Source organism: Callithrix jacchus, chromosome 3 (assembly GCF_049354715.1).
Source record: "Callithrix jacchus isolate 240 chromosome 3, calJac240_pri, whole genome shotgun sequence".
NCBI lineage: Eukaryota > Metazoa > Chordata > Mammalia > Primates > Cebidae > Callithrix > Callithrix jacchus.
The window spans coordinates 51,235,868-51,263,466 of NC_133504.1; the positions used below are offsets into that span (position 1 = coordinate 51,235,868).

Sequence of the window (27,599 nt, forward strand, 5' to 3'; positions counted from 1 at the left end):
TCTCTCGTGTGCACTCTTCTGTGAGCTGAGGTTCAAAGGCTAACGGCGAGCTTGGCGCTGAGGAGGCCATGCACGGTGCACTTGGTTGTGTTGGGCTCTGCTGAACACCTCTCTCCAGACCCTCCGAGGACAGTCCACTCCCAGGCCCTGCCCTGCAGGAGCCGAGCAAGAGCTGAGGCAGCCACTTTTGCATTTGCATTCTTTGTGGAAAGAGAGCAAACACGCTACCATTCTCCTCTAAGCCACTGACTCCAGCCTGGCAGCTTCTAAAAGAGAAGCTCAGCGGAGTTTGTTAACGTGGCCTCACCACTCCTTGTGGCCCCTCTGGACAGCCAGGAGGGTTGGTGGTAGCGTAGCCTCACTGCAAAGGATGGAGAAACTGAGCCACAGAGAGGCCCAGGCTCATCCTAGGGTATCCAGCTCCAGCCTGATAAGGTGATGGAGCTGAGACCAGCATCCACCCTTCCAGAATCTACCTAAATTGCCTGTAGAGACCACTCAAATAATGAACCAGTATGTCCTGAGTGCTTACCATGTGCTGAGTACTCTACCAAGAACTGCAGAGAATGCAGAGGAAATGTAAGATTCGTTCCCGCCCTCTGAGAATTTCCGATCCAGTTGGATTATTACCATTTCTACGGCATAATCATGTATTAATAATGTCTTTGAGCTCCAGATAGCAGCTGTCTCCTCCCTCCTCCCTTCCTCATTAGCAGATGGGCCGTTTGGGTGGGCTTCCTTCTCCTCCCATGCCCCTGCCATAGTCCTCAGCTTCCTTTCCTGATCAAGAGCCAGTCCTGTAAGGAGATACGTTTTATGAGTACATAGATATGTACACACGCACACACTCACACAGAGAGACACACACAGGCCTTCTCATCCTAACAACCCCTTAATAAGCACGATTCTGACCCCTGTGACTTTCTGTTTGCTGGAGGTAGCGCTCCCCCTATAAGCTGTTCTTTAAAACCTCTTAGCCTTTCTGCGTGTGCTTGGTGTGGTGCATGAAAAGTCGATTCTTTGTGTTGCTCCCATCTAGAGGGGAGGTCAGGAGGTTTAGACCTCTGCTCTGTCTGGTCGGGAGTGGGGAGGGCTCCAAGGGGTTGGGAGGGGGCTGGAGGGGAGCACCAGGAAATTGATTCCTGGCACTTTCTCTGCTCCCCTTCCTGAGGGCTGGCCTTGGCTGTGCTGGCCAGGAGACCCAGAATAGGCTGAGCGGCCCTCGCCAGAGCTGCTTGTCAGTGGGGACTGCTCTGTCAGCAGGGAGAGCCAAAAAGGGCTGTTCCACCCCTGAGAGGCGGCAGGGCTGGGCTGGGCAGGCCTCAGACACTGGGGGGCGGTGTGAGGGAAGGCTGGTGAGGAGGGGAGAAGCGGGGCTGCCTCGGAACTGTCCCAACTGAACCTCCCTTGCGCTGCTTCCCCCGGCAGGTGCCCATTCTGCATTTATTCCACCAACCGCCCCGCTGCCATGGAGTGCCACCTCAAGACCCACTACAAGATGGAGTACAAGTGCCGGATCTGCCAGACGGTGAAGGCCAACCAGCTGGAGCTGGAGACGCACACCCGGGAGCACCGCCTGGGCAACCACTACAAGTGCGACCAGTGCGGCTACCTGTCTAAGACCGCCAACAAGCTCATCGAGCACGTGCGCGTCCACACCGGGGAGCGGCCCTTCCACTGTGACCAGTGCAGCTACAGCTGCAAGCGCAAGGACAATCTCAACCTGCACAAGAAGCTGAAGCACGCCCCACGCCAGACCTTCAGCTGCGAAGAGTGCCTGTTCAAGACCACACACCCTTTCGTCTTCAGCCGCCACGTCAAGAAGCACCAGAGTGGGGACTGCCCCGAGGAGGACAAGAAGGGCCTGTGTCCAGCCCCCAAGGAACCAGCCGGCCCCGGGGCCCCGCTCCTGGTGGTCGGGAGCTCCCGGAATCTCTTGTCTCCCCTGTCAGTCATGTCCGCCTCCCAGGCTCTGCAGACCGTGGCCCTGTCGGCAGCCCACGGCAGCAGCTCAGAGCCCAACCTGGCACTCAAGGCTTTGGCCTTCAACGGCTCCCCTTTGCGCTTTGACAAGTACCGGAACTCAGATTTTGCCCATCTCATTCCCTTGACAATGTTATACCCCAAGAACCACTTGGATCTCACATTCCACCCTCCCCGACCTCAGACTGCGCCTCCCAGTATTCCCTCGCCCAAACACTCCTTCCTCGCCTATCTCGGACTGAGAGAAAGAGCAGAGACTGTCTGAGGGCAGCCATGTTCTGTACCAAAAAAACAAAGAGACAAAGACAAAAAAAAAAAAACCCTCAAAACTTAAACACAACCCCAGCAGGTGTATGTTGCTGCAAAACCTACAGGCCCCCATGGGTCTGAAACATGTGTACTGTATATCTTTAGTAAGGAATAGAGAATTGGCTCTGTGTGTATACCTATTGCATTGACCTGAAAGCTGCTTTATCCAATCTTCAGAGAGGTGACCTACTGCATACTTCTACCTTCAGAGGCATGCCTCCCCAGCCACCCACTCCCACTCTCAGCCCTTCTCCGTACTTTTCTCTGAAAGGAATCTTGTCTTGTTAAACCCTAAAGAGAGTGTCCTTAATAGCAATCAGCACTTGTAAGCTTGTATACCGGTGCATTTGGCTTTCTGTTGGGTGAATGGGGTGCGTGGGCGTTTGCGGATTCTGAAAGAGAAAGCCGTGTGTCGCGTGCCGTGACATTTCTATTGCACATTCTTTGTACTGGCTTCTTCAACAGCGATGAACATTCTTTTCCCTCCTGGGTGGTTCATCCACAACTGTCTCTCCCTGTGCTCCTTCATCACCTTTCCCTCTCTCTTTGACGGCTACAGAGTGGTAGGGCCTGGTGCTTAGTCGATGAAGGAATGGTAGACATCTGCAGTGCTGCTGGAGATTTCCGCCAGAGCGCTGGAGACCCTGTGCTCAGATCTTCTCTGGTGATGAAGATGCGAGGAATCGAGTGACTGATCTGGAAGAAATATCTCGCAGCACTGCAGCTAACATCACAGAACTTAAGTGTATTTTGTGTGTATGTGCCCACACGTAGACAGATGTGGACGGTGCACACACACACACACGTGCATCATTTTTTTAAGGGCAGATTATATATATATATATGATGTATTAATTCAGTGGTTACCATTTGTTTGCAGGAAAAAGAAATGTATGAGTGAAAAAATTTATGGTTGATAAATCCAGCCAAGGAGATTAAAAGGGGTTTGGATAATTTCTGGGTATAAATGCTCAGACTAAAAAAAAAGAAACGGCAGTTTTGCACAGTGCTATGGTCTTGCACTAGTTTTTGTTTCTCATCTGAAAAAAAAAAAAAGTAAAATAAAAGGAAGACAATGTACCTTTTTTATGGAATGAGAAGACTGTATGTTTGAAGATTTAGCCACAACCTCTTTGACATATAATGACGCAACAAAAAGGTGCTGTTTAGTCTTATGGTTCAGTTTATGCCCCTGACAAGTTTCCATTGTGTTTTGCTGATCCTCTGGCTATCGCGGTATCCTCCATGTTATTAATAACTCTGTATTCCATTTTGTTAACGCCTGGTGGATGTAACCTGCTAGGAGGCTAACTTTATACTTATTTAAAAGCTCTTATTTTGTGGTCATTAAAATGGCAATTTATGTGCAGCACTTTATTGCAGCAGGAAGCAGGTGTGGGTTGGTTGTAAAGCCCTTTGCTAATCTTAAAAAGTAATGGGTGATTTAAAAAGAAAAAAGGAAAAAAAAATCTTTGGCTGAATACATTCATTGCTTGTATTTTTAAAACAACAGAATTTCCAGTATGAAACAGGCTGAAAGAGCAGGAAGAAATGTTCTTTGTATCATAATGGGAAGTTTGGAATATAAAAGTTTATATATTATTTATCTATTGGAGAACTGGTGTACAGGAGGAATGCGTTCTTTCTGTGTTGCTGTTTTCCATCATGTGTTATCCTAAGAGTTGGGGTTTTTTAAAATCTGTTTCACCAGGGGAAAATAAAAGCATCCCTAAGATTCTTCCTCTAGTCAGTTTGCTTTGCTGAAAGCTCCCTGGAAATTAGTACAGTTCTACAGGAAGCCAGAAGACTGTACTGTCTGTCCACACCATGCTCTCCCCAGTTCCCTCCATGCCAGTCCCTCCTCCCCACACCCAGCAGGTGTGCTACACCTCCCTTTGCCAGTCACCCACCATGGATGGGGAGCCTGCTTGGTGCCCTGGCAAACCTGTTTACACTAAGGAGATGCCCACAGGGTCAGGGAGGCCAAACCAGCTAGGGAGGGAAGCTCCCAAATCCTCAGTCATTCTCCAGCAGAGACCTTTGCTCTTGGCCAGGTTTGAAATGATGTTCAACCTCGCCACATCAATGTCTCAGTAAAAGACACTAAAGATAGTTATGGACAATACACTCCAAGAATTCTGGGCTTATGGGTGGGATGGTTTTTTTGTTGGTTTTTTTTTTTTTAAGTCATGTCTTTATTCCAGTCATGTCTTTATCCCCATATAATGGAGAATGTGCCACTAGGCTAACAATATGTTTTCAAAATTACAAGTTCAGTGATGACAGGAAAGAGGGCTATAATCCCACAGAGGCTGGTAGAAAAGGTGAATAACACTTAAGCACCAGTGGGTTAAAAACCTGAAAGGGCGGCCCTGACAATTCGGACTATAGGTTTTACAGCATGCCACTTGTGCAATAGGAGGTCTTAGGGTTGCAACTTTCAAGAGTAAGAGGGGTGAAGGAAGGAGACGTTTACTGTTCAAATGCCATGCATTTCACTGCTTGCCACTGAACTTGTATTTGAATGACTTAGTAATGCTTAATATAATTGGGCAACTTTTTTAGCACTTTGGAAAGAGTCATCAATCTTTCTGGTAAATTATAAAAGTTTTCTGAGTGAGAACAGGTGTGTTGGGAGTTTGTTTGACTTTTTATATTATTATTGTTATTAATAAAGAAAAAAATCTACAGCATTTTTCAGACTCCACCCTAGAAAATATGTACCCCTGAATTTGGTTTGCAGTTGATACTCAGGGAAGGATGTATTCCATAGATATCCTTTCCGTGTAAAACACTAACATCTTTGAGAAATTCACCTACCAACTAACTTCAGTTGTTTTCACTATGCATTCTTCAATGAAAGCTAGCTTATTTTTCCATATAGTAATGCAGTTAGGGATCTCAGCACTTTCTTTCTTCTGTCCTTTTTTTAACTCTTCATATTATGTTCAGATGATCACACTGTCAAGGTTTGTGTACATTACTGAAAATTTGTATTGTATAAAGCTTTTTGCATTACAAGGCTGTACAGGGTCATTTTGACAGTAACTGGTATATTCCTTTGCATCTTATGTTGCATTGCCAATTTCTAGTGTATCCAGTTTGAAAGTATAATATACTCTAATTAAAAAAAAAAGTTGGCTATACTCTTGTTTCTTTTTCTTTTTTGGTTTGCCATCCTTGACTGCTTGTTAGGCTCGGGGTTTTGTCTGTCTTGCTTTGTTCTGGTTTTTGACTTTTCAGTGTATGTTAATCAGATTTCAGAAATGTTCACTCCTGGTTATAACTGTCACAAAATTCAAGTGTTGAACAGCCATGGTTACAATACAAACTGTTATTATGTACATCATTAATGGGCATTAAGGTTGAGAGCGTATCCATCATTCAGGACAGTGGTAGGCCAGCTCCTTCCTAAAATTACTTAGTGATATTTAAAAGTGTTCACCAGCCCTGTCCTCTCCTGCTTAACATCATTTTGTTGACCCCATAGCCAAAGGGGTGGAAACAGATGAATAATTCCATTTATCTTAATGAAGCTGAGCAACTATGAGATTTTAATGAGAGGAAAAATGGTATGTTTGGCAAACTAAATAATAATCCATCCACATGCAAGTAATAATAGTTCACCATTCAAGGGAAGGTAACAGAGAAAGTGAGACCAAAGACAGCGAGAATGAAATGAAAAACAGGCTAAGTTCAAACAATTTTTTAAAATCCATTTTGTTCTATCTATTTGAGACCTTTCCATGAATCCATGATGGTTGACAAAAATATATAAAGCAGCAGAAGAGACTGTTTTGCCTGGTTTGTAATTTGCATGCGTATAAATATAATGTCCTTTGCTTATTTCAAGCAATTGTGAACCACTTCACTTTAACATTTAAAAAGATCAAATTTACTTTTTTAAAAATGGGATAATGTAGGAGAAGCCACTTTGAAAATGGCCAGTCAGTAATTAGACACTATTTTAGCCTTTATTTTTTTCATCCAATAGCTATTTTTTAGGTAATTGAGTCAAATTCTTTAATTTGGTTCCAATACTAATTTTGTTTGGGGTGTCTGGTGTTTATTGGAAATATTCAAATAAACCAGACGTCTTTGATGTTTGCTAGTGCTACAGGCAGGCGTGGCTTCTCATTTTTGTACACATTTTCTTTCCTTAAACTCCACAGCTACCTCATATTTTCCCTGTGGTTGGGAATAGCCAGCAATACAAAGAAAATAATCAACAGTTTAGTAATCATTTCCCTAGAAGCGGGCCTCCAGTGACTTTGAGAAATGGTCTGGAAACAGAACCGTTCAAGACAGAACAGACCACATCCTCTCCCATCTTGACTTCCTTGGAAAACATGGCATATGGACCTGGGCATCTTCAAGCCAGTCATGGGGCCTTTGTTTGAATTTTAATTCAAATACAATTAGATATTTTTCCTATCGTCATGCTACATAAATACAGTTTAAGCTAAGACTCAAAGCCATGTTTTCTGTAATATGTCCACTGCCGATGGATTGTTTGGGGGCCACCAACAAACTATGCCTGACCATTAACAGAGCTGCCTCACTGGTCTCGAGGGAGCAAGGAGAAATAGCAAGTTACGGTGAGCACATATGTCCCTTACCCACGGTCAGAAGCATCACGGTAGAACCCCTGCCTGCCAAAGGTCATGTGGGGTTTGTGAATAATTTGAAGGGGAAGACACATTAGTCACCTCCGTGCTTTCAGTCTGTGGGGATGAAGCCAAGAGGTGCCTAGTGAGATGGAAGCTGGTAGCCGCTGAGTGATTTCATCAGTGCTTCCAGAAGACAGAGAATATAGAATTGGAACCCTGCCCAGCAGTAGCTTAGAACCTGTGAGCAAAATCACAAGATAAAATAGGTCCCTTGGAGATTTAGGATTCATTCTAAGGAGCCATCTATCACAGATATTCAAGATACTCCAGCCAATATTCTTGCTTACATCATTCCCTCAGAATAGAATAGTCCCACATAAAATGAGGTTTATTTTGGGCATAACTACAATTAACTATGCAGGAAAATGCCTGTAAAACAGGCCCCAGGGTAAGTGAAGTGCAGTGACTCCCAGAAATTGGGGCACCATGCTTTTCCTTATGCTACATCTGAAAGGTGTCAGGTTATTTATTAATCAAGGCCTCTTCTTTATGAAGTTGTAGAGCTTCGGTTCGTAATTCTTCCTTTGTAGTTGAATCTGTAAAACAGGAAAATGCAGATCCTGCTCACGTTGATAGGAGGTGCAAAAGGCAAAAGAAAAACCAATTGCTATATTCCCCTGGAATCCCTTTCTCATACAGCTAAGTGTTAGTTTATAATTCTTGGTTTTCAGTAGAATAATAAACCTGGAGCAGAGAATCTACCTCAATTCACACTTCAAAATCAATTCCCCCTACACAACTTCCTACAGGTGTTTTTTCACCCTGTATAGTGATAAAATTTGGATTACTTATAACTTTTGTCAACCACAAGGGATGTTACCATGGAGTCAGACTACCTGAGTTACAAACCTGACTCAGACACAAACTAGGGGGTGTGTCTTAATGACATACCATTAAGCATCTTATGAAAAGAGACACTGAACTAAATGATCTCTAAGACCCTCCCTTCCTACTTCTAATATAACATATAATCAACTACGGTTCTACAACTTGTTGTAAACAAGAAAAAGCCTTTTGAAAGAGAGATGGTTGCAAGGCAGAATCCTTAAAATGCAGTTACAGCAAAAATGGCACCTCAACATTTTTAAGGCACACCAGGCCCAGTGAAGGGGAAAAAAAAAGACTAAAAAGATTTTTTTTGCTCACTTCACAGGTTAGGAGATCTAAAGTTTTTCTTTTTTCTTTCTTTCTTTCTTTCTTTCTTTCTTTCTTTCTTTCTTTCTTCTTTCTTTCTTTCTTTCTTTTTTTTTTTTTTTTTTTTTTTTGAGGCAGAGTCTCAATTTTGTTGCCCAGACTAGAATGCAGTGGCATAATCTTGGCTCACTGCAACCTCCACCTCCTGGGTTCAAGCAATTGTCCTGTCTCAGCTTCCTGAGTTGCTGGGATTACAGGTGCATGCCACCACACCCAGCTAATTTTTGTATTTTTTTAGTAGAGACAGGGTTTCACCATGTTGGCCAAGCTCTTCTTGAACTCCTGACCTCAAGTGATCCTCCGATCTTGGCCTCCGAAAGTGCTGGGATTACCAGCATGAGCCACCCGTGAGCGACTGGCTTGAAGTTTTTCTCTTCTAATTAAAACTAAGTCTCCATGCCTGGATTGCCTGCAGTCATCCTGAGGGTGGCTTAAACGTGTTTTGCTGAACTGTTTGATCTGGTTTGATGAGTTAGGGGTTTGCCAGATGGATGGAGAGGCTTTGCCCTGCCCGCCTTCATCTCTCCAACTCTGCTCCCTCCGTTTCCCACACCCCCTCCATTTCCCAGACCCCAGTTGCTTGAAGCTGAGAGGAGGTCCTGTCAATGACATCTGACCAAAGCTGGTTGCTACAGCAAAAGGTAGGAGGTGAGTCTGTGAGGTGCAAAACAAGAGGTGTCTAATAAAATGATCGTATTTGGTGTGAATGTTGCCATGTCTTTAGCCTCTAGGTCAATGTTGATTACCCACCCACCCTGTTGGGTTAGCTCAAAGCATTTCCCCTCCACTCCTGGCCCCCCACTCCTGAGAAGGACTGATGGGCTTGGGCAGAGCTAAGAACAGCATTGTGTCATCATGCTAAGAAATGGAGGAGTTGGCACATCAAGAGGCAGGCAGAGCCTTCTCATTCATGTAGCAGGGTCTCTTTAGAGTCCTCTCATATTGGGGGTGTGTTTTATTATTTCTTTGATGGGATGTAGCTCTTCTAGGACTTTTTAGGGGGAATCCATGGGAGAGAGTTGTGCACTGCCTTCCCCCATAGCTTCCTTGACCTAGGAAAGCCATATGATAATCAAAACAGGGCTGATAGGAAGAAGTTACAACCCAGGCCTCGGCGGGAGCCTCAAGCCCAAGTGAAAAGGCATCTCAGTGGCTCTCCTAGGTTCAGACTCATCATGAAAGGTGTTGTGAGCCACACTCCAACTAGGAATAAAAAGATTACATTTGTCTGGCATCTTTTCTGTGCGTACAACTCCCTCAGGAACATATAACTTCCTCAGGAAGATGGGGCTGGACAAAGAGTAGTTCCACTCATAACAAATAATTAAAAATTAAAATATTCAGTATAGGGGTTTTGTCTGTTTCTTCCCATCTTTGACACACAACTAGCAGTTGTTTTACTAGCATCAAAATAATCCAGGAAAACATGACCCCACCAAATGAACTAAATAAGGCACCAAAGATCAATCCTATAGAAATAGAGATATGTGACTTTTAAGGCAAAGAATTCAAAAGAGTTGCTTTGAGGAAACTCAAATAAATTCAAGATAATACAGAGAAGGAAATCAGAATTCTCCCAGACAAATCTAGCAAAGAGATGAAAATAAAAAGAATCAAGCAGAGATTCTGGAGCTGAAAAAATGTGATTGACATATTGAAGAATGCAGCAGAATCTCTTAATAACAGAATTGATCAAGCAGAAGGAATTGTTAAACTTGAAGACAGGGTATTGGAAAATACACAGTCAGAGGAGACAAAGTAAAAAGGAATAAAACATTCCTACAAGACCTAGAAAAAAGACTCAAAAGGACAAATCTAAGAGTTGTTGGCCTTAAAGAAGAAGTAGAGGAATAGATAGGGGTAGAAAGGTTATTCAAAGGGAAAATAACACAGAACTTCCCAAACCTATGGAAAGATACTAACATTCAAGTACAAGAAGGTTATAGAACCCCAAGTGAATTTAATCCAAAGAAGACTACCTCAAAGCATTTAATAATCAAACTCCCGAAGGTCACAGATAAAGAATGGATCCTGAAAGCAGCAAGAGAAAAGAAACAAGTAACATACAATGGAGCTCCGATATGTTTGGCAGCAGACTTTTCAGTGGAAACCTTATGGGCCAGGAGAGATTGGCATGACATACTTAAAGAACCGAAGGAAAAGAAACCCTTTTACCCTAGAATAGTGTTTCTGGTGAAAATATCCTTCAAACATGAAAGAGAAATAAAGATTTTTTCCAGACAAACAAAACCTGAGGGACTTCAACAATGGAACTGTCCTACAAGAAATGCTAAAGGGAGTTCTTTTCAGGAAAAAAAAAGGATGTCAATGAGCAATTAAAAAAATCATCATCTGAAGGTACACAAAGCACTGCTAATGTAAATTCATGAAAAAGAAAACAGCATATTATAAGTCTGTAACTGGTATGTGAACTGTTCTCATCTTAAATAGAAAGACTAAAAGATGAACTAATCAAAAATAATAACCACAACAGCTTTTCAAGACATAGATAACATGTAAGATATAAATAGAAACAACAAAAAGTTAAAAAGTGGGAGATGACATTAAGGCATAGAGTCTTTATTAGTTTTCTGTTTGCTTGTTTGATTTTTGTTTTGTTTTGTTTTTGAGACGGAGTTTCGCTCTTGTTACCCAGGCTGGAGTGCATTGGCGCAATCTCGGCTCACCGCAACCTCCGCCCCCTGGGTTCAGGCAATTCTCCTGCCTCAGCCTCCTGAGTAGCTGGGATTACAGGCACACGCCACCATGCCCAGCTAATTTTTTGTAATTTTTAGTAGAGACGGGGTTTCACCATGTTGACCAGGATGGTCTGGATCTGTTGACCTCGTGATCCACCCGCCTCGGCCTCCCAAAGTGCTGGGATTACAGGCTTGAGCCACCGCGCCCGCCGCTTGCTTGATTTTTTTAGGCCAACAGTGTTAAGTTGTTATCAGCTTTAGATAATGGGTGATAAGATAGTATTTCCAAGTCTCTGGTAACCTCAAACCAAAAAATAGATACACACAAAATAAAAAAAATAAAATAAAAAGAAACTAAATCATATCACTAGTGGAAAAAGTCACCTTTCCTCTAAGATATGGAACACAACAATGATGCCTACTTTCACCACTGTTTTGCAACATCGTCCTGGAAGCTGTAGCTACAGCAATCAGACAAGAGAAAGTAAGGGCATCCAAACTGGAAAGAAAGAAGTCAAATTATCCTTGTTTGCAGATGATATAACTTTATATTGGAAAAACCTAAAGACTTCACCAAAAAACTATTAAAACTGATCAATTCAGTAAAACTGCAGGATACAAAATCAACGTACAAAAGTCAGTAGCATTTCTATATACCAACAGCAGTCTGAAAAAGAAATTTTAAAAGGGATCCCCATTTATAATAGCTACAAATAAAATAAGATACCTAGAAATTAATCAAAGAAGTGAAAGAGCTCTACAATGAAATAATACAACACCGATGCAAGAAACTGAAGAGGACAGAAAAAAGAAAGATATTCCATGTTCGTGGATTGCAAGAATCAATATTGTTAAAATGTTCATACTAGCCAAAGCGATGTACAGATTCAATGCAATCCTTATCAAAATACCAACAACATTCTTCAAAGAAATAGAAAAAAGAATCCAAAAATGTATATAGAACCAAAAAAGACCCAGAATAGTCAAAGCTATCCTGAACAAAAAGAACAAAACTGGAGGTACATTACCTGACTTCAAATTATGCTACAGAGCTGTAGTAACCAAAACAGTATGGTACTGACATAAAAAGAGACCTATAGAACAATGAAACAGAATAGAGAACCCAGAAGCAAGTCCAGACATCTACAGTGAGCTCATTTTTGACAAAGGTGCCAAGAACTTACCTTGGGGGAAAAGACAGTCTCTTCAATAAATGGCACTGGGAAAACTAGAAATCCATACGCAGAAGAATAAAACTAGACCCTTATTTCTCACTATATACAAAAAAATCAAATAAAATGGATTAAAGACTTGTATCTAAGACATCAAAATATGAAACTAAAAGAAAACATTGGGAAAACTGTCCAAGCACAGAAGTTGGCAAAGATTTATTGAGTCATATTCCACAAGCACAGGCAACCAAAGCAAATATGGGCAAATAGGATCACATCAAGTTAAAATCTTCTCCACCTCAAGGAAAACAAATAAGTAAAGAGCTGACCCACAGATTAGGAGAAAATATTTGCAAACTACCCATCTGACAAGGGAATAGTAATCAGAATAAATAAGGAATTCAAACAACTCTAAAGAAAAAAATTCTAATAATCTGATTTTTAAATGGGCAAAAAAATTGAATACATATTTCTCAAAAGAAGACATACAAATGGCAAACAGGTTTATCATTGACCATTGAAAAGCTGATCATTGATCATCAGAGAAAAGCAAACCAAAACTACAATGAGATATCATCTCACCCAAGTTAAAATGGCTTTTATCCAAAAGACAGGCAATAACACATGCTGATGAGGATGTGGAAAAAAAGAACCCTAGAACAATGTTGGTGGGAATGTAAGTTAGTACAACCACCATGGAGAACAGTTTAAAGGTTCCTCAAAAAACTGAATATAGAGCTACTAGAAGATCCAGCAATCTCATTGCTAGGTGTATACCCAAAGGAAAGGAAATCAGTATATTGAAGAGGTATCAGCACTTCCATGTTGTTTGCAGTACTGTTCACTATAACCAAGATTTGGAAGCAACCTAAGTGTCCATAAACAGACGAATTAATGAAGAAAATGTGGTAAATATACACAATGGAGTACTATTCAGCTATAAAGTAGAATGAGATCCAGTCATTTGCAAAACCATAAATGGAATTAGAGATTGTTAAGTGAAATGAGCCAGGCACAGAAAGACAAGTTTGACATGTTCTCACATATTTGTGGGATCTAAAAGTTAAAACAACTGAAGTCATGAAGATAAAGAGTAGAAGGATGATTACCAGAGTCTGGGAAAGGCTGTGGGGGGTTAAGAGGAAATGGGGATGGCTACAGAAAGAATAAATAAGACCTAATATTTGATAGCACAACAGCGTGTCTTATAGTCAATGATAATCTAATTGTACATTTTATAATACCTAAAAGAGTATAATTGGATTGTTTGTAACACAAAGGATAAATGCTTGGATGACAGATACCCCATTTACCCTGATGTGATTGTTATGCCTTGCATGCTGTATCAAAATATCTCATGTACCCCATAAATATAAATACCTACTGTGTACCCATTAAAATAAATAATTTTTAAAGACAATATTTTTCATTTTTTATACTATTTAATATAAAACCAGATTGATGAAAATTAAAATTAAGGGTCAAAAAAATCTTTTAATCAGAGACCTCCTTGCCCACCTTTTCTACAATTAAATAAATAGGCATAGTAATGGATCATCACCACACTATTAGTCAAGGTCCCATCTCTTTATGGCATCAGACAATAGACACAGGAGCAGCAATAGTGAAATATTCTTGAGTCGTGGTTACAATTAAATGGGCAGGGTAATCTCCTGCTGAAGGAGTTTACAATTCGGTTTATCTGTCTGTGGATAAGAAGCTAAATGTGTACATGCATGATTTTGTGTCATAGGATCCTGTGTTTAAATATGAGCCTTTCACATTACCCATAATCCATCACTTCCCTCATCATTATTCTCTGTTCCTGCTCTTCACAACCCAAAGTTTCCATCCCAGTTGAACATGTTCTAAAGAAAGACCCAGCCTACCTTACCAACCATCTCTCTCTCCCCGATTCCCCTTCTACCATAACCATGATCAATGTCTTCCTCTCCTTTTCATTTATTATTTAATGAGCAAGAAATATATGGAAAGTCATGTGTCAGCAGCTGATAAGGAATGGAGAGAATTAAGATATATGTCCTAGCTTTAAGGAGTTTACCAACCAATAGAATAAATGCACATCTGAGCATATGAATTATAATACAAAGAAAAATACACATAAATTGCTGTGAAAATATTGAGTAAAGAGTGACAGATTCTAACTGTGGTGGGAGGAGGCTTTATGGAGGATGTAGCATGCAAGCTGCAATCTAAAGAATGAGTGGGATTTCCATAGACAGAAAAATTGGGGAGGGCATTCCAGATTGAGAGAACAGCTTGAGCAAAGGCAAGAAGGTGAGAAATTGCTTGGTGGATTCTGTTGTGCTAGAAGATTACAATGAAACCAAACAAAGACAGCTTGTGTAGGGCTTCAAATCCCCGTCAAAGAGACTGAATGCCTAAACTACTCTGTAGTTAGTAAGAGCTAGCAAAAAAAATTTAAGGCGAATAGCATGAATTAGACCTGCATTTTAGGAAGATAATACTAGCAGCACTAAGAAAGTCCTGTGGTTTGAATCTCCCAGAGTTCATTGTGTGGAAAACTTAATCCCTAATGCAGCTATGTTGAGAGATAGTACCTTTAAGAGGTGATTAGCTCACGTGGTCTTTGCCCTCAGAAATGGATTAATACCATTATCACAGGCATGGCTTTGTTATCCCAGGAGCAGGATCTTCACAAAAAGATGAGTTGAGCCCGCTGCCCCTTCTCTCTCTTATGCGTTCTCTTGCCCTCCTACCTTCTGCCATGGGATGATGCAGCCAGAAAGCATCATCACAGAATGCTGGCCTCTTGATCTGAGACTCTCCAGCCTTCAGAACCATGAGCCAAATAAATTTCTATTTATTATAAATGATAGAGTCTCAGGCATTTTGTTACAGAAACACAAAACAGACTAAGACAGAAAGGAAGACTCAGGCAAAAAAGGCAGATAGATGAGGTATGTTCCAAATGTCCTAAATTGAAGTCATCTTCTTCTCCCTTAAATCTGAACCTTACCATGTATTTCTTGCTCCAGTAAGGGCACACCTATCCTCCAACTTACCTAAACTATCAACCTTGGGGTCAGCTTTGTCGCCTTTTAGCTCTCCCACTTCTTTTTCTTCCTCTTGCTCTTTGGATAGTTCATCCATCAAAGAGCTCTCTTTATTTAATCTGCCAAATATTTTTATGACTCTCTCCTGTCTTTTCCACTCTTAACATCCTTGTGTAGGTTCTTTGCACCCTCACCAGGTGGATCACAATAGTTTCCTGTCTAGATAAAATGCTCTTGTGTGGAAGACTGAAAATGAATTCCAAAGCTCAGAAGAAAGTTTAGGAAGAGACTTGGAACAAAGACGATATTTGAAGACAGTGAAGAGGGTGGCAACACCATGGAAGCAACAGCAGCAGCAACAACCAGCAACAACAAAGGCACCAATGACAGAACTTAGGAGATGGCTTTAAGGGAGAGAACTTAAGGGAGGAGAAGAAAAAGGAGGAGGTGTCAACACAGGAGAACGAGAAGAAACAGAGAAGTTGGAGAGAAGCACCACATTGCTAGAAAAGCCAAGGACAGAGAGACTTTTATGTGAAATTGTACAGAAGGATGAGTAGAGTGAGGCTGAATCTCACAGCCTTTATCAATTTGAAGGCCCTTGGTGATCTTTAAGGATGCAGATTCAGTGACAGGTTAGGAGCACAAGCTAAATTCCAGTTGGTTAAAGAATGAGTAGATGGCGAGACGCTGGCAACAAAGAAAAAAGTCTACCCTTCTATTGAGTTTAGTACTGAAAGAAATAAAATTAATGCAGCCAGGTGCAGTGGATCATGCCTGTAATCTCAGCATTTTGAGAGGCCGAGGCAAGTGGATCACTTGAAGTCAGGAGTTTGAGACCAGCCTGGCCAACATGGTGCAACTCAGTTTCTACTAAAAAAAAAAAAAAAAAAAAAAAAATTGGCCCTGCATGGTGGCAGGTGCCTGTAATCGCAGCTACTCAGGAGGCTAGGTAGGAGAATCACCTGAGTCTGGGAGGCGGAGTTTGCAGTGAGCCGCTGCACTCCAGGGTGGGTAATAGAGTAAGACTCTGTCGCAAAAGAGAAAAAGAAAAGAAAAAAGGAAAGAAAAGAAGAAAAGTTAATGCATCCTAGCTTTCGCAAAAAGACCCCAAATCTTTCCTTCTCTCTCAGGGAAATCTAACCTTTTCCAAAACATTCCCTTCTTCACATTCCTTTGAAGAAGAGTAAACTAGTGGCATTATAATCTCCAGTCACATTCCAAACAAATTTTCCATATTTTTATCGAGTCCTCCTTTGAAGTGTAGGCCATCCGTCTTCATACAATCCCTACTATTGCTGCCCACCAAGACCAGTTTCTGTTAGCCAAACACATCCACAGGAAAACAGGGCTACACAGATCAAATTTAGTACCTCTTCTCCTAAATACAAAGAATCCAAAAAAGTTAAAAAAGGAAAAAAAGAGGTCAAGCGATGACAAGTCGCCCTAACCCTCACCCCTCTGCTGTGGCAAGAGTTATAAAATAAGTATTCAAGTCTGCAAAAATGAAGGATTAGAAGGGAATATGATCAGCCCCTAAGAAAATATGATGGATGTGGCCAGAGAGCCCAGATTCAGTCACTGAATTCCAGAATATTAGGGCTAAAAGGTAAACCTTGAAGCTTCAAAGAGATGGTTGATATTGGAGCCCTGATCTCATGTTACCCTGACAAACTGACCTTTTTTAATGCATTGCAAGCCTGACCTTTGTGAGGAGGAGTGATCTCAAACTCTAGGCTGCACACCACTTCAGCTGTGGAGAAGGCGGCAGCTCCATAATCCTGCCCACGCTTGCTGCCGCCCCACCAATGGGAAAAATAACTCTCATCAGATAGAATGAGAGGAAAGGTACTGAGTTTTATGAGGTAGAAATGAAATAATCTGTTTTTTATTAACTATCATGAGAAAATTATTAGTGCATGCCAGAAACACAAATATAAACATTATCATATTGAAAGCATTTACTCTGAAGGAGACCATCTGGTAAAGCCTTGCAGACCACACTTTGAGAAGCAAAGCGAGTGTCGCCATGGTGGGCTCTTCCATAAAAGTGGCCAATCCAGAGGAAGTGAAAATGTAAGGGTTTTGAGGGAGTGCTTTGCAGTAATGACATCTGCTAGATACTTGTCACATGTTCTCTAAAAGTGGACCTGCTTTTACAAATGCTGTTTTATGAAAACCTATATTTTCAAAACAAGGGGTGGTTATTATTCAGAATCCCTCTCTTTACAAATGGATTTTTCCTTGGGTACTGAATTTCAGAAGGGTATTTACATAATGTATAGAGCATTAATTTTTTATCATAAAGGTTGGAGAAATGAAGAGGACCGTAGGAAATCTGATGAGTTAACAGCCACAGTTAATTACAGATTAACCAAAAATGGAACATACAGCATTTGAAATTATAAAGTAAATGCACAGTTCTTGTTTTGTAAAATGCAGTTTTGAAAACCTCACATTGTCAGGGGTTTTTTTTTTTTTCAGAAAGTAAGAAATATCTATAATTTGGAAAGTATTTCACCCTCTCTGGAGACAGATAGAGCCCTAGTTACACACAAACTGAATGAAACTTTACATTCTAGAAAAGAAGAAATGCTGATGGCAACTCGAAGAAACACCCAACTCCCTTGAAGATCCACGTGAACCGGTTTCACCTGGCTGCCTTCCATTGTCAGCGGACTCTGAACTTACACGTTTTTGCATCTTTTGTCTTCATTTGCTAAGAGATGCGATTGCTGGTTGAATATCAGTTCCACGTTGAGCCTTTCCCAAATCTCCCTCCTCTAGGTCACACTGCATCCCTGCTTACTCAGGCAGAGACTGCATATCTCAAATTCTAGTGACAGTAGCAGCATCTAACAACTAGGAGCTCAGTATTTTTCAGGGGTGCTGGGCTGCAGAGACTCAATCTCTACCTTTTCCTCAGGAGAATAATTCAGATTTCACAGACTACATATGTTTACTGTCTCGTTATATCAAACACTTTAGTGTGGTGATTAGTAGAGGAAAAAGCTCTCAAGTAATTCAAATCTCCTGGGAGAATTTGGCCCCTCGATAATGATTCTATTGTCCTTACACTTCTAAAAGTTTAACAACTGTTTTTAGTGCTTTCTGAAAGGTAATGCATGCACATGGTAAAATAAAAGCTAATTCACTGAGAGAGTGAGAAGGCATAATATAATTCTGTTTGTATCTCCTGCCTTCATTTGTTCAGAGATTCTATTGTTGGTTGAATATCAGTTTGTGTTTTAGCCTTTCCCAAATCTTGCCCCTCTATGACACACATTAACTCCTACGGGTGTACTAAGACAATCTATGGAATGAATTCCTCAGTCTGGAGCAGTAAACTTCTGGGGAGGTCAGCAGAGCTTCGCATTCTAGATCTTAAGCTAAGAGTCCTAACCTGCTATATAACTTTGGTCACTGTATAGCCTTTTCTGACCAAAGCTATAATTTAAACATGACAACTCATCTGGCAAGAAATCAGATTACTAAATGAGTGGACAAAGTATTTGTGTCCACTTATAAGCCATTAGCCATAAGAGAAAATGTTTAGATAGGTAGATGACAAATGAGTAAGAAGGAAGAGTTATAGAGAAACAGCGGGACTTTAGAGCATCTAACTCCACCTCAATCTGCAAAATAATCCTTCATTATGTAAAAGAAGAAACTGTAGCCTGGACAGCATGAAGGAAGGGAAGAGAAGGAAGAAGGACAGAATGAAAGAAGGATATTTGCCTAATCATTAGGAAATAATTGCTGGCCAGGTGCGGTGGCTCATGCCAATAATCCCAGAACTTTGGGAGCCCAAGGTAGGCAGATCTCCTGAGCCCAAAAGTTTGAGACCAGCCTGGGCAACATGGTGAAATCCCATATTTAACAAAAATACAAAAAATTAGTTGGGTGTTGTGGTGTGCACTTGTGGTTCCAGGTACTTGGGAGGCTGAGGTGGCAGGATCACTTATGTCCAGGAGACAAAGGTTGCAGTGAGCTGAGATCATATCACTGCACCCCAGCCTGAGTGACAGAGCAAGACCCTATCTCAAAATAATAATGATAATTGCTTATGTAATTCATATTAATTCAAAGCAGTCTTATGGTTCAATCTTGTGGTTTAGTATTAAATCACAGATACAACAATCCCACAGAAAAAACATAATTAACACCAATTTAAGTCTTAGCTTCTTCATAAAACACCAAAGATTGTGTGTATATATATATACACACACATACACACACACAAACACACACACACACACACACACACACACATGTTTTGTTTTGTTTTGTTTGTTTTGTTTGTTTTGTTTTTGAGACAAAGTCTCACTCTGTCACCCAGGCTGGAGTGCAGTGGTGTGATCTTGGTTCACCGCAACCTCTGCCTCCCAGGTTCAAACAATCCTCCTGCCTCAGCCTCTCAAATAGCTGGGATTCTAGGCCCCTCCACCATGCCTGGCTAATTGTATTTTTAGTAGAGATGGGGGTTCTCATCACATTGGTCAGGCTGGTCTCTAACTCCTGACCTCAGGTGATCCACCCATCTCAGCCTCCCAAAGTGCTGGGATTACAGATGTGAGCCACTGAGCCCTGCTGGGAGTATATTTTTAATATGCATCCAAAGAACTTAAAAAGTTTCTTTACACATTTTTCTCTACCAAAGATGTGCTCCAGCAGGAACCAACCAACAAAGAATCTCTCCAAGCCTTACTCTATCACCCCTTAAAATTCCTCCAGTGCTCAGGCCACACAATTCCTTTCCTCTCTTCCTCAGCACTTTGCTACACAGATGAATTTAACCTTTCTGGTTTCCACCTAGTATCTTAGAACCTGAACACTCAGATTGAAAGAGCCTATCATTACCAATCAGGATAAACTTTAAAAATAAATTCAGACATAGTGATATCAAAATGAAACTCTGAAGCATCAAGATGAAAAAGACAATCCTAAAAGGTACAAGAGGACAGAGGATTACCTCAAAGGAGTGAGAGTCAGATCAAAAGGAGACTGCTCATCAACCAAAGCAGTCTCAAGAAAATAACGGAATAGCTTAGAAATGCTCAGGAAAAATCAACTTGAACTTAGAGTTCTATAGCAAGCCAAGCTAACACTCAGACAGAGAGAGCAAAATAATTTCTCACACATACAAGCCCTTACACAAATGTATTACCCACTCTGATGAAGAAGGGAAGAAAAGCAAAAGAAAATCTACCATGGATGTGCTCCAGCAGGAAGAAAAATGAATCCAAAAGGTGATCATGCGCTATAAGCAGTAAAGGAGAATATATTCATGTTTTATTTGTGCAATTAGAAAGTAATCTTTTTTCAAAGACTGGGGAGAAAAGGAGGTAATGATAATTCTTTATCTTTGTTTCCATTCCATTTTACCTTTGCATAATATGTCACTAAAGTTTACAAAATGCTTTCCAACAAATTGTCAGTAGCCAGAATCACAGGACCTAGAAAAATATGTTTTAAGAGGGCACTATGTTAGGACAAATATTAATTGCAATAAAACTTGGAAATGTGATCCCTGAGTCTAGTAAGATATTTCTTGCCACAGACACTGGCTGGCTTCTGCAATCATTATGATGACGTCACTGGGTCTAAGAAGGGTTGATGAACGTGAAATTTAACAGATTTTTTTTTTTTTTTTTACTCTGCCTACCAAGTTGAACTAGATTATGGACTGGTAGATAAGGAGATGAATGAAGGTAAGAGCTATAATAATTCAGATCGCTGATGCATTCAAAAGGGACTCACAAGATGTTCAGGCTCTGAGGTTTCTGGACTAGACAGGACTCTTGCCTCCAAGGTGTGGCAGGGAGGCTACTACTCTACCCAGGAGGTCTTCTAATGACACATCTTAGGTTCCCCAAAGGTGCCTGTTGAGAGGCTTAGGGTGCTATTGTCTGTGTCATAGGCCATGAGTTTAGGGCTTGGAATCTCTCACTTGAACTTTTTTACACCATCACTGATGTGTGCCAGAAAAAGAGCAGCTGCCAAAAGGCAGACATTTTCCCGTCTCTAAAAATAAAACACTGGCAATGCTTCAGGCCACTGTGCCAAGACCTGGCCCTTCCCAGGATAAACAATAGATTGCCAAGCCGATTGCAGGCAAATATTGAGTCCTGAGGAATGTCTAGGTCCGGCCTGAAATGCCTAGGTCAGGACATGTGCAACTGAAAGCCAGGAAGCTGGAGAACATCCTCCCTCCTCCACAGCTGATGGAGAGCAGCTGCTGTGCCCAACCCCAGACCAGGTGTGGCTGAGAGGAGGCCTCGGGTTACACCACAGACCTTGACCCAGCTGAGGTCACAGAGTTCCCACCAGGTCCTGCCCCCAGAGCCCTGGGGTACATGGTAACGATTTCAGGGCCTGTGAGATCCTGTCCAGAGAAAGCTCCCTGGGAAGGGAAGAGTTTCATAAGCATCCCTCTGCATTCATCACTCAGGGCTGTGCTCGTCACCTGTCAAAACCCTTCATGCCCAGCTGAGAGCCCTCACCTGCTAGACAAGGACCAGCAAAACCTCCTGAATGCCATAATAACAGTGTTCCCACTCTAATTGCCTCCCAATTCATCAAGTCCTTCTACAGCACATGTTCAAGCCCTCGTGCCTTGTCATTAGGGTTCAAACCTTCCTAGACCATAGCTTGACTTTTTTGCTGGTTTGGGGACTTAAGAAGGCTAAGAGGGAGTTAGGGGAGGAGAGGACCTAAATATAGCAAATATTTGCAGGCATAATCACTCCATAAACATGCTTCAGTGGAACAGAGTGTAGGGCCGACCCAGATGACGGATGTCACTCACCCAAGTGTCACATCATAAATAAAACTGAATGAGCCCATTCTCTCACAGAACCAGAGTGACGCCTGTTCCCACTATAAATATTTATGAAGTCATCGTTCTCAAAAGACTTTATTTTTCCAGGTAAGCAGACTTTGAGGGAAAAGTTAAGCAGAGCTTTGCCTGCAATTATGGAATAGTCACCATAGCTTTTCAATGGGTATTCCATGGAAAGGAAAAGAAAAAAAGAAATAAGAAAAGGAAAAACAAGCCCCTGTTCCATGGGGCTGCTGCACGGAGATCTCATTTATGCCAGTCAAAGTTCATTCCCATTCAAACCGTGACAGCCTTCTCTGGGATCGCAGAAATCAGAAGGAACCCTATCAGTCCCGTTCCACCCAGGCCTGTGTAACAAAGGGGGCACAAACAGATCCTTGTCACCCAAATTCCAGCCCCTCCACCACCTCTGCTAGGAGAGACATTCTCCTTTGCATTCTCACTCTCTCAGGCTGTCTCTTAGTAACAGAAAAAATGTACACCTCACCCCATTACTATGCTCATTTGAAAAGAATTCTCAGAATGTGAGGATGTGTGCCTGGGTGGCTCTCTGGGTGTTTATGCAAAGTCTACTAATTTTGCCCTTAGTTACTCTTCCTGATTGCAAGAGGAATGGCACCTCAGAAACCCTACTGGCATCTGACAAGCTTTTCCTCTGCTCCATGCACTTAGGAAGAGCAAACACCTCCTCTGGGCTTAGGAGCATACCAACAGTCCCCTTCTCCAAGGCACTGTGGCAGTCCCGCCACCTGTAATTCTCAAGCCGTTGTCTCCACTACAATACATGCTAATTTTCATGTCAGCTTCCCTGTTATTCATCTCCTGACTGCACCAGAGGCCTTGCCCAAGTCCACCAAGCCTGTTTCTTTCCCAGGGATGACCTTGTGCCTGGGCTCTCTTCCCCTCCAAACTCTGGGGTGGCCCCTGCTTTATCAGACTGAACTGGCTCTAGGAGAAAAGCTGATGATCATCCTGCTCTAGCCTCGGGGAAGTCTTGTTCCACAAAGAACAAGAGTCTCTGGTTTTGTGAAATGAGTCACAGGCTGCCTTGACCATGCCTATCTGGGGAGGCCAGGGCTGCCATGTATGGTCTGTGCTCCGTGCCACCCACCTCTTGCTGTCAGGCCAAGCTCTTTGCCAGGACAGCCTGAGTCATAAAACTCAGCACATTCCTCAGGCATTGGATAGTCTTTCCTTGTTATTACTTTGCTTTTGTTTTATGCAGCACCTGGTTTCATTTTAAAAACCCAAATGAAAATCACACAGTCAGGGTGGGAGTGGGGAAATAGGAAGAAAAGCAAAGAGCTCTAACTCCCCAAACAGGGAGGCACAGAGCAGGACAGGGATGGCGCTGCAGCTGAAGGGCTGGGGAGAGCCAGGATGTGCCACTAATGAATTGGTTTGACACAATCTTCCTTGCTGTATACGATAAAGCACTTGATGCCCAGGTTTCTTCCCCACCCTCCCATCCCCATATTAGGCGGCAGTACTGTAGGTGACCTTCCTGTAGCCTCTCCATTTTCCGCATGTTCTCAATTAATTGCCATACATATTGGATGAATCCTAAGGAACGTTCTAGTTATAACACTGAGTCTATGAACAGCCGGTTCCCTTTTTCTTGGACCACAAGCCCCAACCCACGTGTGAGGGAATATGTTTCCACAAGCTAACATTTGTTCTTTGCGTTTGGGGGGCTAAGGAATGGGGTAGACAGGAGAGAAGTGTAAACCCCACCATACCAATGCTACTGGTCAAATTTAACCTCTGTGGCCAGGTTACTTTTGCAACCCATCTGTAAAGCTGTTAGCCTTCATTTTTAGAATTAAAACAGAATTCTAATCAGCTAGCCCTTGCATATAGTAAAAAATCAAATAATAAATGAATGATAACCATTACCTTGGAGAACTGTATTTTCTTGGACTAGGAAAAGCCAAGATATTAGAGATTGAAACCAGGATCATGAGGTACTAGACTCGGAACCTAAACAGATTCTCTCCATCTGCCTGAGACGTCTACCGGGGCTGGCCAGAGCAAAACTCCGGAGGTTTCTGAGTGGCTACAGGGCTGCCTTTTGAATGCATGCTTTTGGCGAGCTTAATGGAAACCATATGAAGGTTGCCGGGAATCAAACCAGATGGCTCCCGGGGAATGTATTTAACCCAACCTAGGGCTAAGGGACAGAAATAATCACTAGGACTTTAGGGGGCGGGATGCAGGGGTGGTGCTGCGACTTTTAATTGTATTTTCTATTCAATAGAAATCCTAGGAGAAGGACCGTCTTGGTAACCCGAAGTAAATGGAAGGGGGCGTGGGGAGCAGAGAGCTGGGACTGGGCCTCCAGAGGGGGTAGGGAGGCGGCTACGTTAGCAAACCAAACACCGTCCTGCCTTTCCTCGGAAGTCGGCGGCTGCCGGGGCCCTGGGGTGCGGGCCTGGACTGCAGCGGGCTCCTTCCCGCGCCCGGGTCACCGAGCAGCCAGGCAGCTCCCGGTCCCTCCCTCCGGTGTGCTCCGCTGGGGGCGGCGAGGCGGGCGGTGGGGGGAGAATCAGCAGAAGGAGGGTCGTCAAGGGAGGAGGAGGGTCGTAGGCGGTGGAGGCGGCCCGTGGATGCTGGGGGTAAGGAGGACCGTGGAGGGAGCAGAAGATCATAGGGGAGAGGAGGCGGACGGTGGAGGCAGGAGGAGGCGGCCGCTCGGGTGGGGTGGGCGGGGAGGGCTGGGCGGGAGGAGCGGGAAGGGGAGGGCCCGGGGGGAGGGGCGGTGGGTGGGCGGGCCGTGGGCGGGGCTTTGGGGGCGCCGGCAGCCACCTAGGGAGCCGGGGCCGGCGGGCGGCGATCCCCGCCGCTGAGCTCGCGCGCTCGCCTCGGCTCAAGCCGCCCCCTCCCGCACGCCCGCCGCACGGTCTGAGCCAATTCGCTTCCCGGCGGCGCTTTGCGCGGAGGAAAACCTGGCGGTGGAAGGCTCCGGCTCTGCCGGTGACCGCTCTGAATACAAAGAGCCTTTCTCACGCCCCTGCGCCCTTCTCCGGGGCGCCCATATACAAGGGACCAACTCTGTGACGCCCGAGCCCACGACGGTCGGGGCTGCAGCACCATTTCTGTGGTTCTTGCAGCGAAATGTGGTCCCAAGTATTTGTTTACAAAGGAAGATTTAATAAAGATTATAACAACTTTTGTCTCTGCAATTAAAGAGGGAAAAAAAATGAGAAAGGAAACGTCCCAGAAAGCCAACCTGCCAGGATCCAGACGTTCCTGGAGGTAAAGCGGGGGGGTAGGATTTGGGGGGACTCATACCTCAGAGTTGTTTATTAAACAAACTCCAGGCCTCCAGCACTGCGGCTTCGTTTTCCAACTCGGTTAAATGGTGATGAGGGTCCTCCCCTGCCATAATCGGAGTATGGATCAGTTTCTGAATCCTCAGATGAGCCAACCTTGCTTTCAGAATCCCACGGTCTATGAAGCTGGAGAAAAATGGCCTGGTTGTCAGCACTCACTCATCTGCAAAGGTCACTTTTCCACCGAACTGAGAATTAAATGGTCTCTTCCAAACCAGACATCATGAGCAGGAGATAGGATTGATCCTGCATTTTGTTCCATCTCTCTTAACCTTCCTGTTTGATATATTGTGTCTCTTTCAGGAAGGCCAGATGGCTAAAGCAGGAGAGAAAAAGGGCAGAAACTCTTACAATCCCTAACCGGCCCCCACTGCTTCTCTGGTAAGATTCTTTCCAGGTTTCCCTACCATTCCTTTAGTCCCCACAATCCTGGAGGTAAATGCTCTGCTTTCCAGTTTCCATCAGGAACTTCTTCAAGATAGGACACAGGAATATAAACATTTAGGGAATGGTTACCAAAGGCGCTACACAGCAAACAAATACTTTCTAAACTAAGAATAGTGTTAACGATGGTTGAAATTTTCATTCAATCTCTGCTTGTTGCTTTGATGAAGGAAATTGGGCATTTATATATCTCAGAGCTTGTTCTCCTCCCTATTTAAAAATATTAAGATTTGCCTTGTCTTATAAATAAAAAGTCATGATTTATTTTTTGATCAGAACTCTAGGTCCAAGGTTTTCCAAATATGCACCCCATATTAATTGTGTGTGTGTGTGTGCATGTGCATGTGCATGTAATTTTAGCCTGTTATTGCACCACAAAAGCAAGAGCAGGATGTAATGTCATTTATTTGTTGGGAATGGTTGACTTAAAAGCTGCTATTGTGAGTAGAGAGAATTCCCTTTCTGGGGGTGGGGGCTGGGGAAGTACCTTACAGAGAGAAGCAACTGTTCCCCAGAACAGCTGCAGACACTGATTGGCAATGGAATTGCTTGGCACCAGTAAAACTCCATGTAGGCAAAAGGGATTTATTTATTTGACAATAGTTAATGATTCTCCAAAGCCACTCCCAAGAGGCCAGCTTTCAGTAAATGTACTTTCAGGAAATCATCTACCCTTCCTAGAAGCAGGCTTCAACCTACAGTAAAGGGATGTCCCTGGTTGATCACACAATATAACTTTAAGGGGACCACACAGCTACAAATGTCCCCAAATAACTCCCTCCTTGGTCTGCCACATCACTGGCTTCCCATGCTTGAAATGCTCCCTGGGAAAGTTATCAGGCCCTAAGTAGAAAAGTCAAGAAAAACTGCACCATTTCTGAAAGACTACCACTAAAATAGACTAGTTGCCTGGGAATCAGCATGGGTCATCCAACCCTCTCCCATTAGTGAAATGTATCAGATTTGCTAGTTAAGGCCCAAAGACCAACATTTCCAAAGTTAAATGGTGGTTTTTGTGATACTGTTAGGTAGTACTTGTATAACATTTTTTATTTTAATGGTCAGGGTTTTTTTTTCTAACACACATAATGAGCATATCAGACCCACGGTATAGTAAACATAATTACTTAGGACGAGTCTGAGTTTTTTTAAGTTAAAGAGAAATCTTAATAAAGTAATAGAATAGCAAAAATAGTTGTACCTTCTATGTAGAAACCAGTTTTTATTCTTTCAACTTATTCTCTCTCTCTCTCTCTTTTTTTTGAGACAGAGTTTTGCTTTTGTTACCCAGGCTAGAGTGCAATGGCATGATCTTGGCTCACTGCAATCTCCGCCTCCAGGGTTCAAGCAATTCTCCTGCCTCAGCCTCCTGAGTAGCTGGGATTATAGGCACCCAACACCACGCCAGCTAATTTTTGTCTTTTTAGTAGAAACAGAGTTTTGCCATGTTGGCCAGGCTGGTCTTGAACTCCCAACTTCAGGTGATCTGCCCTCCTGGGCCTCCCAAAGTGCTGGGATTACAGGCATGAGCCACAGCGCCCGACCTCTTTCAACTTATTTTCTGAAAGTCTCTGCTAGAACTTTAAGACATAAAAAGAACCCCATTTTAACAATCTGTTTATAAGCCCTGGGTTTTGAGAAAGTCTAATGAGGAAGGAGAGACTCCCTGGTCTGGAGGGCCATATCGGGGAAGCAGGGATCATAAATGCTGGGTGGCAGGACAGGCACATGGAGAGGGACTCTCCAGCCACCAGACACACAGGATGGATATGCGGCAGAGCAGGGCGATCTGAGAACTCACTCCCTCTTTCACAACAGGCAGAACCCAGCAACGCGCTGATGAAAATTCAGAAGTACAATAGAAATCCCAACTGCTGTAAGCCTCTTAGAGGTTTGTTCCAAAAAAGCTATGGAGAG

At 42.9% G+C, this 27,599-nt stretch overlaps 2 protein-coding genes and 1 long non-coding RNA gene across 23 annotated transcripts in view; 2 read left to right on the forward strand and 1 right to left on the reverse strand.

The window, feature by feature from the left end:
* Positions 1-5,438, forward strand: part of ZNF827 (zinc finger protein 827) — a 177,473-nt gene extending 172,035 nt beyond the window's left edge. For 8 of the 20 annotated variants that reach the window (XM_035292882.3, XM_035292888.3, XM_078366450.1 and 5 more), the window contains one exon: positions 1,429-5,438. In XM_035292882.3, coding sequence (XP_035148773.1) covers positions 1,429-2,248 — 820 coding nt within the window. In that variant the 3' untranslated portion in view covers positions 2,249-5,438. The remainder of the gene's footprint in view (positions 1-1,428) is intronic. The other 12 variants (XR_013532875.1, XR_013532876.1, XM_054252883.2 and 9 more) reach the window with 3 other exon arrangements.
* A 381-nt stretch (positions 5,439-5,819) lies between these two features.
* Positions 5,820-27,599, reverse strand: part of C3H4orf51 (chromosome 3 C4orf51 homolog) — a 67,825-nt gene continuing 46,045 nt past the window's right edge. Inside the window, exons 6-7 of the mRNA XM_008992626.5 lie at positions 25,198-25,364; positions 5,820-7,498 (exon numbers count right to left, since the gene is read on the reverse strand). Coding sequence (XP_008990874.4) covers positions 25,212-25,364 — 153 coding nt within the window. The 3' untranslated portion in view covers positions 5,820-7,498; positions 25,198-25,211. The remainder of the gene's footprint in view (positions 7,499-25,197; positions 25,365-27,599) is intronic.
* LOC103791818 (uncharacterized) overlaps positions 24,694-27,599 on the forward strand; it is a 30,972-nt gene continuing 28,066 nt past the window's right edge. For both annotated transcript variants that reach the window (XR_001910472.4, XR_618344.5), the window contains exons 1-2: positions 24,694-25,161; positions 25,542-25,619. This is a non-coding gene — a long non-coding RNA (uncharacterized LOC103791818). The remainder of the gene's footprint in view (positions 25,162-25,541; positions 25,620-27,599) is intronic.